Below are 19,617 nucleotides of genomic sequence, written 5' to 3' on the forward strand. Positions count from 1 at the left end.
CCGGCACACGTAAGCCGGCCCGTACCCTCGCGACCACCTACTGCCCGCGCCTCCTGCACGCACTCCGGGGCGGTCTGGCTGGCGTTGAGGGGGCTCCGCTTCTGCCTGGTTTGACCCGCGACGCCCGCGGGCCGGCCCTGGGGACTCCTGGTCACTCCTGTCCGTAGGGGCCACGGCACGGGGCGCAGGGCCCTCGGCAGCTTGCCCCCGTCCTCTGCCCTGTCCTGTCCGGACATTGAAAATGTAGAAACCAAGGGAACGGAGCGTTTCAGATCTGGAGTCATCCACTCCTGGTGTAGCCCCAAGGTGGCAGCCAGGGGAGTCGTGGCCCTGGCCCCTTCTCTTCACACTCCCCTCGCAGCCTCCCTGAGGCAGAATCATGGGTCATCCGAACCCCTAATCAGGCAGAGAGGTGCCCGAGCCCCTTCTGTTCTCCACCATCCAGTCTGGAGAGTTAGGGTTAGGGTTAAGGTCCTCTTAAGACCTTTGTGTCCCCTCCAAAGTAAGCAAGAACTCCCCCGTTTGCCCACCTCCCTCAAGTCAACCAGAGTCTCTGGCACCTGCCTCAGAGCCTGGCCCTCCCTGGAGGACTCCATTCTCCCCGCTCCAGGCAGCTACAGAGGGCCCCTCTGGCCCCGACTTGGCCCAGGGACAGTACCTCCTCAGCATCAGCCACCCCGGCTGCTCTCCTGCAGCCCTCCTGCCCCCCAACGCACTACCCCACTCCTTGTCCTCCCCAGAGCCCACATAAGCCTGGGCTGGAGCCCACCAGTTGCCACAAAACCAGTGTGGGCCCCTCCTGCACCCTTCCCACCATCTTGGTCATTTCATGTCTTCCTTCAAAACTGTTGCCCAGGTGGCTAAGTGTGGGCCTCCAGGGAGGCATCTGACCCTGCCTGGGACCTCAGGAGCATGAAGCCTGAGTATAGAAGTTCAAGTGCAGGGTGTTGGGTGTGGCCCCCTGTGGGCAGGGCCTGCACCTTCAGGACTGAGCGTGATTGGGGGCGGGCAGACAGAGGTTTGGAGGGGAGAAGTCTGGGATTCGGGGACAGGGACAGGCCAGAGGTCAGGGTGACTCCCAGTCCCTGCCTTGCCCTGCTGGAACAACCTCCAGCAGTGCCCCCTCAGTCCTGCTGGTTCCAAATGCACCCTTTATCACCCTCTGAAGTGTACTGAATGGTGGTCCCTCAAAAAGATATGTTATATCCAAATGCCTAGACCCTGTGAATGTTACCTTACTTGGAAAAAGGGTCTTTGCAGCTTGATGAGGTCATCCTGCATTATCTGAGTGGGTCCTAAATCCAATGACAAGTGTGCTTTTGAGAAAGGTACAGACACGCAGGGAGGAAGGCCATACGAAGACTGAGGCAGAGATTGGGGTAATGCTGCCATTAAGCCACGGAAGACTGAAGCACCAAAAACCAGAAACAGAAACAAAGGATTCCCTCTACAGATTTCAGAGAAAGCACAGCTGTCAACCTAGATTTTGGACTTCTGGCCTCCTGGACCGTGAGAGAAGAAATTTGTGGTTTTAAGCCCCCCAGTCTGTGGTCATTTCTTATGGCTGCCCTAGGACACTGGTACACCTGCCTTCCTAAGTCAGGGATCACAGCCCTGCCTGTGTCCTTTCCCCGGCACTGGCCCTGTGTGTTTGTGCAGGACTGATGGCAGGGGACAGGGCCGACCTGGGCTGGACAGAACCAAGGGAGCTCCCTGTCCAGCTCCACCCTCCCGTGCACACGAGGAGAGGAGCATGCATCCTGTGTCTGGGCCTGCCTGGGCCTGCGAGGGGCAGGAGCAGGGTGTTCCAGCGTGCACCAGGACCCGGTGAGGGGTGCAGGGTACAGGGTTTTCTCTCTCTCTCTCTTTTTTTTTTATTTATTTGTTTTTGGCTGCATTGGGTCTTCGTTGCTGCGTGCGGGCTTCCTCTAGTTGTGGCGAGTGGGGGTTACTCTTCGTGGCGGTGTGTGGGCTTCTCATTGCGGTGGCTTCTCATTGCGGAGCATGGCCTCTAGGCGCGCAGGCTTCAGTAGTTGTGGCACGCGGGCTCAGTAGTTGTGGTGCGTGGGCTTAGTTGCCCCGCGGCATGTGGGATCTTCCCGGACCAGGGCTCGAACCCATGTCCCCTGCATTGGCAGGTGGATTCTTAACCACTGCACCACCAGGGAAGCCCTGCATGTGTTTATTATGACAATCTTCCAGCAGGCTCCAAGAGTAGCTGCAGATGAGTGTGGGAGGGGCTGATCCCGCTCCAAGGGGGCTCCAAGCTGCTTGTCCAACTCCTTCCCAGGAGCTTTAGTGGCGTGCTCCCACCCACCCAGATTTGGGACCCTCTGCTGGGCGGTGTCCTCATATCTAGTGGTCTTTGGCAGGTAGGCATGTGTGTGCAGAAGGGCCGACGCTTGCTGAGACCAAGCTGAGAGGGAGGGGGAGGTGTCTGGTGCAGGGTGTTTACCATGCTGGACCCCACCCATCCAGCCCTCAACATCACTATTTTATAGCCAACGAGGCACAGAGGGATTGAGAAACTCTTCCGAGGTCACAAGATCCATACTTAGGCTGAGAGCCAAAGTGTCTGGGTTTGGGTACCTGGCCTGGGTGACACCCAAGAGGTACTATGCTGTGCCAGCGCCACACACACACACACACGCACGCACACACACACACGCCCACAGAGAAGATTCCCTCCAGAGTCCCTCACCTCTCTGGCACCGTCCATTCTTCCTTTCTGCAAAGTCCTTTCTGGAGCCTGTAAGCACGCGGGTTATTTCTCCCCTCGTAAACAGAAAAAACAAAACAACCTTTTCTCGGTGGGCTCCTTCCCAGCTGCCTCGACTTTTGTTTCCCGTTTGGTGCTCGTCGGCCATCACTCTGCTCGCCTTCTCCTTAAACCGCCTCCAGCTGCCCCGCCCCCCAGAGCTGCTATCCTCCGGGTCACCGGTGACTCCCACCTCGCTCCACACAGGCGTCCTCCTGGATGCGCCTTCTTCCCGTGGCTTCCAGGAAGCCTTCCTGGTTTCCCCTTTTACCTGGCATCTCACATCCAACTCCTCAACAACCCCCACCCCTCGGTTCTGTCTTCAGAGTCTACCAGGAGCGGATCGCTTCCCGCACCTGCGCTGCCCCACCCCAGCCGGCACCACGGTGGTCCCTGAAGGGGGGTTGGCCAAAGAGGCCTCCCCACTGGTCCCCCGGGCCCGCCCCCGCTGCTCCAGTCTGTTCACCCGCTGCCGCCCGGGGGTTCCTATCAGCCAGCGCCTGTCATCCTGCTCAGGACCCTCCCGTGCCGCTCCCCGCCCGGGCCCACTTCGCGGGCCTCCCTTCTGTTGTCCCGGCAGCTTCTCCGAGCTCTCCCCACGGCTGCTCCCTCCGCCATCACGTCTCGGCCGGGGCCATCCTCACCCGCTAACTACCACTGGCCAGTCCTCCTGCCTCCGGAGCCCCGGACTCTGCTCTTTTTATCAGAGCACGAATCAGCTTCTCACACACCACGCGGCGCAGTGATTCGCAGCGTTCATTGTTTACTGTGTCTGGACAAGATGGGACACGGGACTGGGGAATCGTCTTCGCTGTGCCCAGCGCCTGGCGGAGCCCGCGCAGAGGGTCCATCAGTGTTTGGTCGGAGTGAATGGACGGCACAAAGCTGCTCGTCCCTGGAGCGCCACCACGCCGTCCCGGCCCGGCTCTCCGCAGCTCGCGCTCGGGGTCTGAGGGATGGGAGGGGGATGGCGCGAGGGCGGGGCGGGGGCGCCGCGTCGAGCGGGACCCGGGCTGGGGGCGGGACCCTAGGTTGCCAGGCTTCCGCTCCCATTCGCCCTGGGCGACGGGCGGAGGGTCGGGCTGTACCAGCTCCTCGACGGGGGGGGCAGTTCCAGAACAGCCCAAAGGCGGGAACTTAGACACCTCAAGTTCTTCCAAGAAGCTTGTCTCTTTGGACGGTGATAACGCATTAAACAGTGTTTCCAAAGCCTCGAGATCCCCAAGCTCAGGGAGCGGCTCTCTCTTCCACCTCAGGCCTTTCTTCCCCTCCCTGGTCCCAGTGGTTCCCGCCAACGGGCGGGGTGGGAGGACCCCGGAAGCCGGCTTCATGCACTTCCGGGTCGAGGAGCGCGCGGCGGCGGTGGTGGCTGTGGCGGTGGTGGCGGCGGCGGAGGCGGCGGCGGCGGCGGCGGCGTTGGGGCCTAGTCGTGGTTCTCGCTCGGGCGGCGGCTGCGGCAGTGGCGGCGAGCGCCCGGTAGCGGCCGGCGGGGCGCGAGGTTCCGGGTACGTGCTGGGCCGCAGCTTCCCTGGTGTCTGTTGCGCCCCGGCCGGAGGGCCGACCCGGGCGCCTCGCGCTTTGTCTGCGGCCTGCCCAGCGGTGCGAGGCCTGCGCCGCACTGGCCGCGGGCTGGCGGGCGGCGGTGACCGCCTGCGGGCGCAGGAGGCGTCGCGCAGAGGCTGGGAGGCCCCGGGCTTGCAGGCGGGTTTCCGGGGGGCGCCTTCCTAGAGCGAAGTGTGACCTTTTGCTAACTCGTTTCCAGCTCCTGGTCGTCTTTGCTTTCATTGGTTTCGCCTGTGTTTCGACAGGCCCGTTTGGTTGACGGGATGGTTTCCCGTTCTTTAACCCACGTAGTCTTCACAGCAGTCTCTCGGGACTAGGTATTGGCCTTCTTGTTTTACTTACATAGATTGGAGCCCAGAGAGGTTAAGTAACTTGCCAACGTCACACAGCTCCTGAGTGCGGAGCCAGGGCCCTGTGTTAACTAACCCTAGCCCTGATTCCTGGCCCATGCTTTTTTTTTTTTTTTTTTTGTAATAACAAGGATTGTTTTACATTCTTGTCAACTTTCGCGTTTATATACTTATCTTGCTTCTGCAGCAGCAAGATGGTAGTCAGCCTGTGAGCCACATTTTGGCCAGTGGTCACTTGGACAGAACCTGAGGCTGAAGTGAGGTTTGACTTGGGACTTAGCACACCTTCCCACTCCCTGGACCACTCGGCATTTTTTCTTAGGAGAAGAATGTTGAGTCAGAATGACAACAGCTGGTTCCTTTTTTTGCACCAGGCTGGTGGCAAGGCCGTGACAGGGCCATTCTGGCTTTGGTTCTCTTAGCAGCCTCCCAGCATGGACTCTTGGTGTCTGTCTCAACCCTGCCAAGACCTTGCTGGGCCCTAGCTTTTTGACTTCCGTTGCAGTTTACAGTTTCGAGGTCTTGTAGCCTCTGTGGCATGCGATGAATGAAAATTGAGAGTTGGCCCCGTGTGAGACGTTGGACCGGGCGGGCTTGCTCAGGGCCTGGTGATGGGCAGTCAGGTTCTGGTCCTGGCACAGCTGCCGGTGACCACACCGGGAGGTCTTTTGGTTCCTTAGTGATGGTTGGGATCGCAGGTGCTTTGAGTCCCTGAATTTGAAAAGAGGGAAATACTCTTTGTGGTTTAAGTGTTTCCCCTAGTTCCCTTAAATCTGAAGGCTGAGCAGGAGCTCCACAGAGCGCTGCCCGTGCTGCCGAAGGTGGCCAGCGGCCGGGAGGCTGTGGGCTTGCCTGCAGAAAAGGCTTCCTGGCCATTGGTCTGGGACATATGAGCAGAGGTGGAGATGGTGGGTCTGGGCAGGCGTGTCTGAGCTGGGGCTGCCGGTGGGGCCAGTAGGTGCTAAGCCAGGGTCCCATTCGCCCAGTGTTCTGAGTGCAGGGTTCCTTACAGAGGAAGGGGGGGCCGGGGGTTGCTAACGGTGGTCTCTTCCTTTGTGGTCGCACAGCGCTTGCTCTGGAAAGCACCTTCAGAGGCTAGCCGGCTCTTCTCCCTGGGTGCTGCCAGAAGTTACTGCGTGTGATGATAAAGGAAGGGAGGGCTGTCGGGAGGCCTGGAGGTGCTCCTCGCAGCTGTGACGGAAAAGCACGGGGCTCTCGGGACTGATCCCCACAGGTGCAGGGACACGGGGAGTCAGTCATCCTGATTCCGGAGTTGGTGTCTCAGGCAAGCCAGACCCCATCGAGGCCGCACTGACCTCTTACAGCTCTCTGAGCCAGGCCCTGCCACTGCCCCTGGCAGGCAGGCCTAGGTCTCAGTCACCAAGGGAGAGACCAGGAGTTATTTGTTTGTGCTTTTGATCTTTTGCGTGTGAACTGTCCCTGGCTGTGCTCTTTGTCTCCTTGGGGGGTTACATTTTCTGATTTTTTTCCCTGGTAGGTTCCTGGGTGTGAGTATTTACCTCTCTCATAGGCTGTGCTTCTCCAGGGCAGGACCCTTGCTGCACACAGTAGGGGCAGGGTAAGTATGAGAGCAGGTGTCCCAGAATGACAGCTATAGCCAGAGGATAATAGGTCTTCTTACCTGCAGTGGGCTGCAGCCATCATGCTCAGGGGAAAGGTGTCATCCCTTTGGACGGACAGCGGCACCATCTCGTCGGATGGTCTGTGCGTCTCCAGCAGAAGACGTGGTCAGGACGTGGGTACAGCACAGGGAAGGTCCCTGCTGTGTTGCTGACTCACCAAGAAGTGGGGTGCAGACCCTTAAGTTGAGTAGGACTGTTGCTGATTTTCTTAACCTTACGATGTTAGGTAGAAGAAAGGTGGTGGCTTTCGGGGGTTAAAAATTTCAGTTGACTACTTCCAGGTAGAAGCATCATATCGCAGTTGGCAGTTTCATGACATTAACATGCCCTCACTATTTTAGAAAACATCGTCCCAGAATTGGGCTTCGTGTGGGAAGTGAGGCATTCCGGGGTCTGAACCTGGCCTCAGCCCCATCAGGGGATCATTCTTTGGGAGCATCTGTACGATGGTGCTAGTGACGGCCCCTGTCCTTGTTTCTGTGATGCATGTGAAATACACAGTGTGTTGCCCACAGCCCACGGGAGAGAAGCCTGCATGTGGGATCCAGGAATGAGAGCCTTTGCTGGCTTCTGGGCACGCTGCTGTCAGCCTTACCCCCTGCCCCTGGTTCTTGCTTTGCCCCTCTGCCTTCCGGTCTCTCCTGTGACCCCTTTCCTTTGACCATGCAGACGGGACGTGGTCGGAAGCACACTGTGCCACCTGGATGGGGGCGGTGTTTCCTCACTGTGTGTCATTGAGGTGTTTCCTCTCGGGGTCACTTGGGAAGTGAGTAGCACTGATGGGAAAAAACCCTTATTTGGAGACCAAAGTCAGAGGCCCTGGTGTGGGAGGGTAATTGTGTCCCACTATGTCTGTGAGGTCATTGGTCTAGATCTTCTGTGTTATCCTGGCAGTGGCCTTGCGGAGTAGGCAGGACAGGCAACCCCACTTGGAGATCAGGAGCCCAAGAGCAGGTGGACATGGCAGCCAAGAGGCAGAACCTGGCCTCTGCTCCTCGTGGCCCCGTGCTGCTCCGGGCAGTCAGGTGACTTGGCGGTGCCCTGTGGATGCGCTAGGGCGAGGTCAGAGGAACCTCAGCTGGTACCTGTGGCCTCCCAGCCATAGTCAGGCGCGCGGAGCCTGGGCTGGCCAGCCGGGGCTGAGAGGGACGTGCCAGGGGAGTGCAGGGAGAGGGCCCTGCTTGGCACCGGGGCCTTCTGGTGACCATCCCCCACTGAAAGCGCTGCTTTGCCTCAGCTTGTGATAAGCCATTTCCTTCAAGCCTGGCCTCCGGGTACCTGGGGAGTGTTGAGGTGTGGTAGGTGCCTGACTGAACAAGAAGGTGGCCAGTCTGAGGCTCAATTAGGTTCGTTATAAATTGGGATCTGACTTTGAACGTGGCTCTGTAGATAGGAGCCAGTCTTTTTTGTGTGTATGCACGGTTTTGAGCGTATCATATCTCCTGTGCTACGGGTGGACACGTGTCACCAGGACGTGACGTGTAGAGAGTGACTGTCGCTCTCTCGGCAGGGAGCTTTACGTAAAGCTTGGGACAGAGGGGAATTACTTGACCCTGGTTTCTTTCAGAGCTGAACTCCAATGTGCAGCAATGGATGACGACAGCCTGGATGAGCTTGTGGACCGAAGCCCGGGACCCGATGGCCGCCCGAGACTCCGTCCTGCCGCCCTGACCAGCGATACTGGTGAGCCGCCCCCCCGCCTCTCCACACGGAGCTGGGGAGCAAGCGTTCATGCTTTGCTCTTCAAGTGCACAAGCGGCACGTCGTTTGGTATTTATTTTTAGTGCAATCAATACAGATGTAAATCGAGCAAAAGATGCTGCTTTTCCCTCCCCACGTCCCCATGCGTCCCCCCCCCTCCATCCCTGGGGGCAGCGCTGGGCGCCCTGGGGGCAGGTGTCCTCTGAACACCTCTGTGCATCTTCCAACCTGCCTCGGCCGTGACGCTGCCCCCCGGGTCTGTGTTTACCTGTCCATGTAGAAGAAAGCAGCGATGCCCACAGCGGGGGCTCTGAGGACGACACGTGCGGTGAGCACAGTGACGGCGAGGACGAGGAGGGGGACCTGGAAGACGGATCTGGTGAGGACGCTGATGTTCAAGCGGCCCTTGTGTCCCCTCTCTGTGACAGGGATTGCTGTTACAAAATGGCCTTGTTGAAGTTGCTGTCTTAACCGTGCTGGCCACCTGGGGCTGTGAACCCTGGGGGTGAAACTCCCTAGCACGGCGGCCTTGTCTGGCAGTCCCCTGCAGCGGGTCTCGTCTTCAGCTGGGAAGCTGGCTCGCGTTGATGTAGTTGGGCTGATGGCACAGTGGATAGGTCTCTTCCCTGGTGGCGGCAGGAGGTTAAAATGCCTGAGAACAGGGAGCAGTGCGAAGGGCGTTGCCAGGGAGAGCGCAGCCGGACTGGACCTGCGGGCAGAGCGGTCCCCCAGCCCCTGCTGCAGGGCAGGGGTAGCATGAGCTGAGGTTTGCCGGGACCTAGGACCACCTGACCAGGGAGCCACCTGACCCCAGGGACCACCTGGGCAGGATGGCGGTGGCTCCTGTGGCTCTTTCTCTCGCTCTTGATGGAACCCCTGAGAGAACTGGTAGATGCATGGAATGACTTTATTAAGAAATTCCCAGGCTGTTTACATTGCTTGATGTTTGTGCTTCTGAACTCCTGCGCAGGGAGCTTTGCTTTAAGGGGAGATAGTGCCGCCTGAGGACCTCGCGGCACCTCCTTCCCTGGCCTTCCCGGGCACCCTGGCTGGTACGTGTCCTGCGGGGTCCCCAGGCTGGACTGCCCTGTCCCAGCCCCTCAGAGGGAGGCACGCTCAGCCCCCTCCCCACATGGCACTGGGCTTTGGAAGCTTGGCTTACGGCTGCTTTCCTTCTGACAACAGCCGTCCACTCAGGACGTGTGTGGTCCTGAAGCATCTGCCTAGTCTTTTCATTACAGTCCTTGGACTCCTGTGTTTATGAACGTTAGAATGTTCCAGAAAGGTAACCCCTCATGTGTGGGACAGTGCTTGTGAAGGAAGAGCATTGACACAGCACATCAATGTGAGTTTGCTACCGCGCGTGTGTTGGTGACATATTCTTCCAGAGTTAGATTTTGACTTCTGTGCAGGCACGTGAAGTTCTCTGCTGAGTTTGCAGGTCACGTTGTGGCTCTTCGCTTGTTTCTGCAGATGGGCTTGGGGCTTGGGCACAGGCATGTGGCCTTGACCGGGCTGGAGGCAGAGGACATCAGATCTTTGTCACTTCATCCCTCGAGCAGAGGTTTGAGGCTCTACTGGAGGCCAGAGGATTGGGGGCTGCAGGCTGGAGGGCGGGCGGGAGCCCAGCCGGGTCTCTCTGCCCGAGCTAACTGCCTAGCAGCAGAGACAACGGTGTAAAGGAACAGTTAGGTCAGGTGATAGATGCCAAGAGTGTGTTTACGGGGACGTCATGGGAATGGGGAGGCCTCGGCCCCTGTGGGCCCAGGCTGGTGAGGAGAAGCTTCCAGAAAGACACATCTAAGCTGTGATCTGAAGGGCAGGAGGGTTAGCCGGGTAATGGGGGACATGGGCTGGCGGGGAGTGCTGTGCAGGGACAGCTGGCGCAGAGCCCAGTGCCCAGCAGGCCCGCGGGTGGTGAGGAGGTGCCTGGTGGTGGGCCGGCACCTGGAGGCCACGGCCATAGCTGATGGGCAGTAAAACTCCACCGGACACCCCTAGTTTTCCACGCTGGTCTGTGAAACTCACGGGCAAGGAGCGTATCTCTGTGGTTGGTGAGAACTTAAGAGGTCTCAAAGGTAGTGTCTTCAAAGGGAGTTTATCTGCATCCTTACAGCCCTGGTATCTGCCACGTCCCCCTTCCCTCGGCAGCTCTTTCTACTCATCTTTTTGCTTTTCCTGCGCTAGTGTTGATTTCCTGAAAGTCACTTGCTTGTGTCGCTGTTTGCTCAGTTTTCAACTTTAGATACGTGTTATCTGTTCAAGTCTTAGGATGAAACATGAGGACTTGGGACTCTGACCCGCTGCCTCAGCCCGCTCTCCAGGCGGTGCACACGCGCGTCCTGGTCTGCTCAGCTCTCAGCCCCTCCCTGCTCGGCCTCATCTCTGTTCACTCCCAGCTCTTTCCAGTGTGGCCCTGCCCTCCTCGTGTGAGCTGTGCCCTCACCTGCGCTGGGTTCCCAGGCGTGCCTTGCCGCCAGCTGCCACGCCAGGCTGGCACCCATGTCTGCACCTCCCTTGGCCTGGTCCTTCATCTGGTTGGGGCCTGGTCCGGCAGCCGCTGAGACGGGGTGGGGAGGCGGGTGGCCCAGGGTCTTGGCACCTGCCTGTGTCTTTAGCCGCCTCTCCGTTGGTGGTCGCTGCCCCTCAGACACTTGAAAGGCGTCCTCCGTGGGTGGGACACGGCAGAGGGGTCAGGTGGCCCTCAGACGGCCCGGTCTCTGCTTTCCCTTCAGTTCCTGAGCCTTCTGGAATTCCGGAGGAAGAACCAGACCCTCCGGCCTCCACCTGCTGCTGCCCCCTTGCCCTTAGCCAGGCAGGAAGCTGAGCAAAGTCATGCTCCAAAATTTGGTGGACACCAGTTTTGTTAGTTTTCTCTTGGTTTGTAACATTGTCACAAACACAGCAGCTGAGACCGTGTGCTCAGTGGTTCCATGGGTCTGTGGTCCAGACACCAGTGGCCGGTCCTCTGCTTGGGTCTCACCCGACTGACATCAAGGGGTCACAGGGCTGCCGTCCCCATCTGAGGCTCATGGTGCTCCCCAAGGTCACGGCTTGTCGGCAGATTTCAGATCCCTGCGGGCATGGGGCTCCGGTCCTGTCTCTGGCCGGCTGCCAGGGGAGGCCCTCATCACTCAGCTCCTGGGAGCCGCCCCTCAGTGCACAGGCCGCAACGTTCTACAACCAGCCAGAGAAAAGTGCTTTTAAAGAGCTCATTTGGTTTTGTTCTAGTTTCCCTTTGCCCTGTGACAGCAGGGTCTCGGGGGCGTGTAAGAACCCTGCCTGCCACACCCCTAGCCTGCTTCTGTCCTTGTGAAGTAGCGCGTTATTTCAGTGGAGTTCAGCGGGGAGAGAAAACTAATGCACGTGTTGATTCTGCCTTGGTGAACTGAGAGTGTCTCCTTCCTTTTCTGCTGGCCTAACCCCAGCCTCAGAAGCTTTCAGAAATTGATCAGGACTGTTGTGGCCAGCTTGCTGTGTTAGGAATTTATGCTCTCTAATCCCCGAAGCGAGAAAAATGAAAGACCTGTAGGAGAGGCCTTCCCTGAGGGCCGTAGGTCACTGACACTGTTTTGAGAAGGGTGTTGACGGCACATGGCGCCCTCTGGAGGCCGCTGCACTGAGCCAAGAGGCGGGCTGGCCCCTGGAGGCTGCCTGCCTCATGAGGGTTCTGATTTGGCTCCAAGTTGGGGGGGGTGGGGCTGGTGTCCCCCGAGCTTGGAAGCAGCTTCGGGTTAAAATGCCCGGTGACATCTGTCCTGGTTGGGGCTGCAGGAGCGGGTCTGTCCCTCGTGTGTGGGATTCAGGACCCTGCTCACCCGAGTGTGGCTGTGGCCTGCATGCCTCCTGTACTCCGGGTTTGTGGACTTGTAACGTTGCCTCTTTGTCAAGGTTCCGAGGATTCCGAAGAAGACGGCGACGACGTGGACACGTTAGCGGCAGCAGCGGCTACTCGGGGGGCACTGGAAGCCAGCGGTGCATTTAACTCTGACGATGATTCGGAGAGCTGCCCGATCTGTCTTAATGCTTTCAGGGACCAGGCTGTGGGGACACCCGAGAACTGTGCCCACTACTTCTGCCTCGATTGCATCGTGGAGTGGTCCAAGGTGCGTGGCTTCTCTTCGGGCACTTCCTCCCTTCGGGCTGGCCTCTCTGTGTGTGTGACCCAGCCCGTGGCCGGCCTCTCAAGGGTCTGGGTCTCTGCTCTACAGCAGGAGTTGGAGCCCCGGGTGGTGTCCGAGCTTGACCTCTGCTTCGTTCGAGCTCTAGGCCCTCGGGGTGCCCAGTGAAGCTCACTGTGGGGTTATGTGCTCGTGGGGCGCTGGATCGGGAGGGTTGCTTATGGGCCACTGCCTCTCGGGGACCAGAAATCCTGAGTGGCCCAGGGACAGCCTGCGCAGGCCGAGCTGGCCGGTGCTCACGTGCTGAGAGGTCACCTCATAGACCCAGGAAAGCCTGAGTCGTGTGACCAGCAGTAAAAGCACATGGGGTTCACCAGATGGTGCAGTGTTGCAGGGTGAGCTTTAGAAGCACTGCCCCCTCCCTACTTTCTGAACTTTGTGACAAACCTCGAAGAAGTAATGAGTCCAAGGATGCGTGGCCCGCAGCCCCGTGCCCTTCACCGTCCTCGAGGACCAGCGGCCCTGCCTGCTTCTTTTCTATTCCCACCCTCACCAACTCGGACCCCGGGAAGGCGGCAGGTCTCGCCGCACTGCGCCTGCCCTTACCCAGCGAGGGTGACAGTAACGGCATCGCCTGAAGCACCCAGCCTCTTCTCCTCTGCCCCCTGCTTGCTGGCCAGTAACCCAGCTGTCCCGCCCACCCCTTGCCCTCCTCTTGTCTTAGCACTGACTGGCCCTCCAAGAGAGCCACTCCACATGGCAGGGATTTGATTTCTGTCTCTTTTCTTCACCGCTGTATCCCCAGCCGCCTAGCACAGGGCCTAGCCTACACAGACATTCTGTAAATTAGATTTTTAATGTAAGAGGATGTCTTGATTTCTAAATGAAATTATTTTCGTATGGTATTAATAATGAGAGTGATTCTATAAGGTTGCAGTATGATTTTTCTTTCTTACAGAATGCCAATTCCTGTCCAGTTGATCGAACTATATTTAAATGTATTTGTATTCGAGCTCAATTTGGCGGTAAAATCTTGAAGAAGGTAAGTGTAGGCGCCCCCTTTTGTGTATTACATTGGTCCCCATCTCATGGGAAAACATGCCTTCAAAAGGCAAGTTGCTTTCCTGAAGTATTGGTTACGTGTGTTTTAGAAATCGACTAAAAGGCTGTTTGCGGCCATGAACGTGAAACCCGGTGCTGGAGGTGGTGCTGTGTGCCCGGCCAGCCTGGGCTCTGCCTGGGAGCGGTTTCCCAGACTTCCTCCTCTCCACCTTCACACACCTTTCCTGCACCTCCGAGCTTCTCTCCTCTTGAGCCACGGCAGCCACAGCGGGCAGGGAAGGTCGGGGTGTGGACCCCAGACCTGGGAGAGGGGCCAGCTCTCTCGGACCAGACTTCGGAAGGCGCACGGCAGGAGCATGAGGGCTGGGGACCAGGTGTTTTCCTTGCTCTTAAAAGCGTGCTTTTGCTCACCTGCTGTTTGGGGACTGGGAGGCCTCCCTACGTCGTCTTCTGTTGGGGAGCAGCATTAGAAAGACTCGTTGAGGGAGTTCCCTGGTGGCCTAGTGGTTAGGCTTCCTCGCTTCCACTGCCATGGCCTGGGTTCAGTCCCTGGTCGGGGAAGTCCCTGCAGGCCGCATGGCTCGGCCAAAAAGAAGAAAAAGAAAGACTTGTAGAGACTTGCCTGACATCTTCTCAGCGAGTCTTATAGCCGCAGATGGGCCTTTTATGTGCGGAGCCGGGGATGTGCGAGGACTCCGGCTCTGGGTGAGCGGACTTCTCCTGGAGTCTTTGCCGGGCTCGGCAGCTCCCGTCCCGTCCTGCTGGTGGAGCCTTCTGTGGCCTGCCCCGGGCGCTTTGCTCTTCTGCCCGGAGGTCTCTGGGGAGCGCTGGCAGTTTCCCTGCAGGCAAGCTCTGTTTCCTTGAGTGCCTGCCTCTTGAGTCCTTGGCCCCGAGCGCCTCCTGTGTGGGAAGGGGAGGCGGGCAGAGGGCCCACTTACACGCCAGCAGGTCCAGTTGGAGGAGATCCGAGAGCGGCTCAGACCCAGCACAGAGTCCAGGAGGCCGCGGGAGGGTCCCGAGTCCCTGGCTGGTGCAGGAACAAAGGCAGAGAGTGTGGCTCAGGCGTGTCACCCGTGGGGAAGTGAGCTGCAGAGGCTGTTTCTCGGTGGGACTCGTGGGCAGGAGACCGAGGCAGCCTGTGGAGGTGGCTCGAGCTGGCGGCAGCGATGAGGAATAGCTGTGATCGTCATGGGGCAGCACATGTTTGAGTGTCATTCTTTGGCAGTCACGTTTCTGTGTCTTTGCTTGGTCCTGGGACAGTTCTCGAGGGACGAGAGCCCGGCGCTTCCCTGTTCTCCACCCGCGTGGTCCGTGCAGTGTAGCCCTCATGTTTGGCTGTCTTGCCTGTCACTCCGCTCTGGGGCCCTTCCGTGGGTCAGACTTTTTCTGTTGAATCTTTTTTTCTCAGGGCTAACTACCCTGAGATGGTTAGAAAACATAAAAGTCACTGGTGTGTGTTAATTCAGAACCTCTGGGCCCATGGAGCCCGTGCGAATCTGCTTTGGGTCCATTGCAAACCGTGATATAAACGGCTCTGGGATTTGGGTCCCGATTGCCATGTGCTGAGCACGCTGTCCTGTCCCCAGATCCCAGTGGAGAGCGCCAGGCTTGGGGAGGACGAGGATGAAGACCCGACCTTCTGTGGGGTGTGCGGCAGGAGCGACCGCGAGGACCGTCTGCTGCTCTGCGACGGCTGCGACGCTGGGTGAGCCCCTCCCGTCGGGCGCCCTGACCTCGGCTCAGAGCTGGTCCTGTTGACCTGCTGGAGGGGCCTGCCCAGCCGTGCTTGTGCTCAGCGCCGCCTGCCCCCCGAGGGTCCTCTGAACCCCTGCGTCCTGGGCTCCGCGTGTTTCGTCGTCCCCCCCATCGCTGTTTATACTCTCCACCTGTTTCCAGACGGTATCCTGAGGCCGCTTGCAGAGATGTACCTAATACCTCAGGACGAGGGGGAGAGGCAAGAAATGGGGGTGTGGGCTGGCTGGGCCGGGGGCGGACACGAGCGGGACCCACCCTTTGTGCGAGGCCAGGGGCCGGGGCAGCCTCACACGGCAGGACAGCCCGGCTGCCAGCCACCCCTGTGTCCGTGGAGCCCCTTTCGTTGTCATTCCTCAACACCGTTGGGTCCCCTGCTTCTCGTCAGGCCCTTTCCTTGTCCTGGAGCAGCACAAGCCCTGGAGGACGGGCACCTGTGGGGCCTGCGCTTGTCCCAGTGCAGACACTGCCTGGGCTGCCCACCGGGGCCCACTACCTGCCACCTCCCTGCACTGAGACAGCAGGTCACCCTCCCCGGGCCTGGCAGCATCTCCCACCTTCCTCCGAGCCCCGCCCTCGGGGCTCACGCAGCTGAGAATGCGTTCCTCCCTCCTTTCTCGCCGGCCTCAGCCTGCATCCGTGTTCGGTGACACGGTTGCTTGACCTTGGTGCTCCTTGCCCCTTTGGAGTCCCGGAAGTTGGCCGTGTCTGAGCGGGTCCCCTCTAGCCTGTTGTCAGTCTGGGGCTGGAGGGCAGAAGCGGAGCCTTGGGTGTCCTGCAGACCCGTGTGTCCAGCTCACGGCTCTTGCTGTCACACTCCGTGACCGAGTGGGGACACGGGGCCGCGGGGGTGGCAGCATTCAGAACGCTGCTCGCATGCAGACTGCACCCTTTTCCCCAGTGATGGTGGCTGCTCGGGGCGTGAGAAGGAAGGGCCTGGGACAGCTGGATGCTGCCTGAGAGCCCACACGTGGTGGGAAGGAGAGGCCTGGTACTGGCCGCCACACCCTTCGGCCTGGCCTGGCCCTCGTCGCCAGCCTTGCCTTCTTGGCCTGGGTTCCCTGTGCCAGACGAGCCTGTGTGGCTTCCGGTGGCCTTGAGGACGCTGGGGAGCCCTGGCTGAGGCAGTTGGAGCTTTCACTCACGAAGCCTCGATTTTCCCTTAAGCTTTTATCCCATTTTTTTTTTTTCCTTTTTGCCTTGCTGCGTGGCTTGTGGGATCTTAGTTCCCTGACCAGGGATTGAACCCAGGCCCTCAGCAGTGAAAACACTGAGTCCTAACCACTGGACCGCCAGGGAGTTCCCCCCTTAAGTTTTTAAATGGCGCCTACAGTTCTTTTTTTTTAAAATAGATTTTATTTTTTAGAGCAATTTTAGGTTCATAACAAAATTGAGTGGAACATAGCATGCATTTTTTTTTAAAATTGAGGTATAATTGGTTTATAGAGTTATATTAGTTTCAGGTATACAACACAGTGATTCAAAATTTTTATCGGTTGTGCTCTATTTAAAGTTATTATAAAATATTGGCTCTACTTCTCTGTGCTGTGTATCCTTGTACCGTATTATATACAGAGTAGCTTGTATCTCTTAATCCCATACCCCTGTCTTTTTTTTTTTTTTTTTTTTAAAGGATTTTCTTATTTATTTATTTATTTATTTATTTATTTTTGGCTGTGTTGGGTCTTCGGTTCGTGCGAGGGCTTTCTCCAGTTGCGGCAAGCGGGGGCCACTCTTCATCGCGGTGCGGGGACCGCTCTTCATCGCGGTGCGCGGGCCTTTCACTATCGCGGCCCCTCCCGTTGCGGGGCACAGGCTCCAGACGCGCAGGCTCAGCAATTGTGGCTCACGGGCCCAGCTGCTCCGTGGCATGTGGGATCTTCCCAGACCAGGGCTCGAACCCGTGTCCCCTGCATTAGCAGGCAGATTCTCAACCACTGCGCCACCAGGGAAGCCCCATACCCCTGTCTTGCTCCCCGACTCCCCTCTCCTGACTGTTAACCACTACTTTGTTCTCTATATCTGTGAGTCTGCTTCTGTTTTGTTATATACGGTGGTTTGTTTCATTTCTACGTTACACATACAAGTGAGAACATAGAGTATTTGTTTTTCTCTTTTGATTTATTTCACTAAGCGTAACACTCTCTAGGTTCATTCATGTTTTTGCAAATGGCAGAATTGCAGTCTTTTTTATGGCTGAGGGTGTGTGTGTGTGTACACCACATCTTCTTTATCCATTTGTCTGTTCATGGGCGCTTGGGTTACTTCCATATCTTGGCTTTTGTGAATAATGCTGCTGTGAACATTGGAGTGCATGTATCTTTTTGAATTAGTGTTTTCATTTTCTTAAGTACCCAGGAGTGGAAGTGCTGGATCATATGGTAGTTCTCTTTTTAGTTTCTTGAGGAACCTCCATACTGCTCTCCATGGCAGCTGCACCAATTTACAGTCCCACCAACAGTGCAAGAGAGCTCCATTTTCTCCACATCCTCGCCAACATTTGTTATTTGTGGTCTTTTTGATGAAAGCCATTCAGACAGGTGTGACGTGTTGTCTCATTGTGGTTTTGATTTGCATTTCTCTGATGATTAGCAATGTTGAACATATTTTCATGTGCCTTTTGGCCATCTGTATGTCTTCTTTGGAAAAATGTCTGCTGTCTTCTGCCCATGTTTTAATGACTTTTTTTGAATATTTTTAGTTGTATGAGCTGTTTATATATTTTGGATATTAATCCCTTATTGGTCATGTCATTTGCAAATATTTTCTTCCATTCAGGAAGTCGTCTTTTCATTTTGTCAGTGTTTCCTTTGCTGTGCAAAAGTTAAGATTTAAAGCTTAATTAGGTCCCATTTGTTTATTCTTTATTTCCTTTGTTTTGAGAGACAGATCCCCAAAAATATTGCTGTGATTTATGTCAAAGAGTGTTCTGTTAGTGTTTTCTTTTAGGAGTTTTATAGTTTCCAGTCTTATGTTTAGGTCTTTAATCCATTTTGAGTTTATTTTTGTATATAGTGTGAGAAAGTGTCCTAATTTCATTCTTTTACATGAAGCTGTCCAGCTTTCCCAGCACCATTTATTGGAGAGACTGTCTTTCTTCAATTGTATATTCTTGCCTCCTTTGTTGTAGATTAATTGAGCATGTAAGTGTAGGTTTATTTCTGGGCTCTCTTTTCTGTTTCATTGTTCTGTGTGTTTGTTTTTGAGCCAGTATTGTACTGTTTCGATTACGGTAGCTTTGTAGCATAGTCTGAAGTCAGGGAGGGTGATACCTCCAGCTCAGTTCTTTCTCGGGATTGCCTTGTCTGAGCCTACAATCCTTGATTATGTTAATTCTTTATATCACGTTCTGTTTCAGGGAGTTCTCTGGTGGTCCAGTGGTTAAGACTCCGCATTTCCAATGCCAGGGGGTCAGGTTCAATCCCTAGTCAGGGATCTAAGATCCCACATGCCGTGTGGTGTGGCCAAAAAAAAAAATTGTTTCAATTTTAGTAGTTTTAACAGTGACTCTTGGGGATTTTTGCAACTTCATCAAAAATATTTTTTGTTGTAAAGTATATTTATAAACATTTTTTTATGTGCTTGAATTTAACAGATAAAGCAAGTACATAAAAATTGTGATAGATCTAAAACATTAAAACTGATAAAAAATATAGTGATTCGTATGCTTCTGAATATCCTCACTACTAATATTTGCCATTAGCTAAATTTTCTTACAGTTAAGTCTTTCAACTAAAGTCACAAGTCTCCAAGTCTAAGATCACTCTGTTACTCATTTTTCTTTAATAATGGGAGATGCAACTGAAATTTTTTTTTAATATAAATTTATTTGTTTTTATTTTTGGCTGTGTTGGGTCTTCGTTGCTGCGCATGGGTTTTCTCTAGTTGCGGCAAGCGGGGGCTACTCTTCGTTGCAGTGTGCAGGCTTCTCATTGTGGTGGCTTCTCTTGTTGCGGAGCAGGGGCTCTAGGCACGCAGGCTTCAGTAGTTGTGGCATGCGAGCTCAGTAGTTGTGGCACACGGGCTTAGTTGCTCCGCAGCATGTGGGATCTTCCCGGACCAGGGCTCGAACCCATGTCCCCAGCATTGGCAGGCGGATTCTTAACCACTGCGCCACCAGGGAAGCCCTGTTACTCATTTTTAAATGAGTAAATCACAAGCCTGTCTATAGATACATGAATATGCCAGATTCTTTCACTGTTATATGAAGCAAGGTACAGATTATTTGTGGGGGGTTTTGGCTTGTTTTTTTTTTTTTGGCCGTGCTCTGTGGCTTTTGGGATCTTAGTTCCCCGACCAGGGATTGAACCCGGACCTTGGCAGTGAAATCGCCAAGTCCTAACCACTGGACCGCCAGGGAGTTCCCCCATTTGTGTTTCATGTAGCGGTATGTATTCTCGAGGGAGGACCTCTCTGCCGCGTGGCTGTGGCTCTCCCGGTGGGAGGAGGTCATCCTTGTGTGCAAGTGAGCGCTGCAGGCCGGTCCTGCTGGGCGACCATGGGGCTCTCCCGGGTTTGAGCCCTCATCCATCTCCTCCTTGGAGGGACTAGTGGGTGCCGACTGGCCGGGCGGGGTGCCTGTCACCCCCGCCAGCCTCCACTCCCAGGCCCTGGGGCTTGGTGGCGAGAACAGGGTTGAACCACGCTCGATCCTGGGGACACTCTGT

At 56.3% G+C, this 19,617-nt stretch overlaps 1 protein-coding gene across 6 annotated transcripts in view; it reads left to right on the forward strand.

The window, feature by feature from the left end:
• The first annotated feature begins 4,085 nt into the window (after positions 1–4,085).
• Positions 4,086–19,617, forward strand: part of PHRF1 (PHD and ring finger domains 1) — a 28,115-nt gene continuing 12,583 nt past the window's right edge. For 2 of the 6 annotated variants that reach the window (XM_057552108.1, XM_057552111.1), the window contains exons 1-7: positions 4,086–4,263; positions 7,882–7,997; positions 8,296–8,394; positions 11,907–12,121; positions 13,095–13,178; positions 14,785–14,903; positions 15,095–15,152. In XM_057552108.1, coding sequence (XP_057408091.1) covers positions 4,088–4,263; positions 7,882–7,997; positions 8,296–8,394; positions 11,907–12,121; positions 13,095–13,178; positions 14,785–14,903; positions 15,095–15,152 — 867 coding nt within the window. In that variant the 5' untranslated portion in view covers positions 4,086–4,087. Of the gene's footprint in view, positions 4,264–7,881; positions 7,998–8,295; positions 8,395–11,906; positions 12,122–13,094; positions 13,179–14,784; positions 14,904–15,094; positions 15,153–19,617 lie in introns of those variants that run through there. The other 4 variants (XM_057552109.1, XM_057552110.1, XM_057552107.1 and 1 more) reach the window with 3 other exon arrangements.

This window comes from Balaenoptera acutorostrata, chromosome 9 (assembly GCF_949987535.1).
Source record: "Balaenoptera acutorostrata chromosome 9, mBalAcu1.1, whole genome shotgun sequence".
NCBI lineage: Eukaryota > Metazoa > Chordata > Mammalia > Artiodactyla > Balaenopteridae > Balaenoptera > Balaenoptera acutorostrata.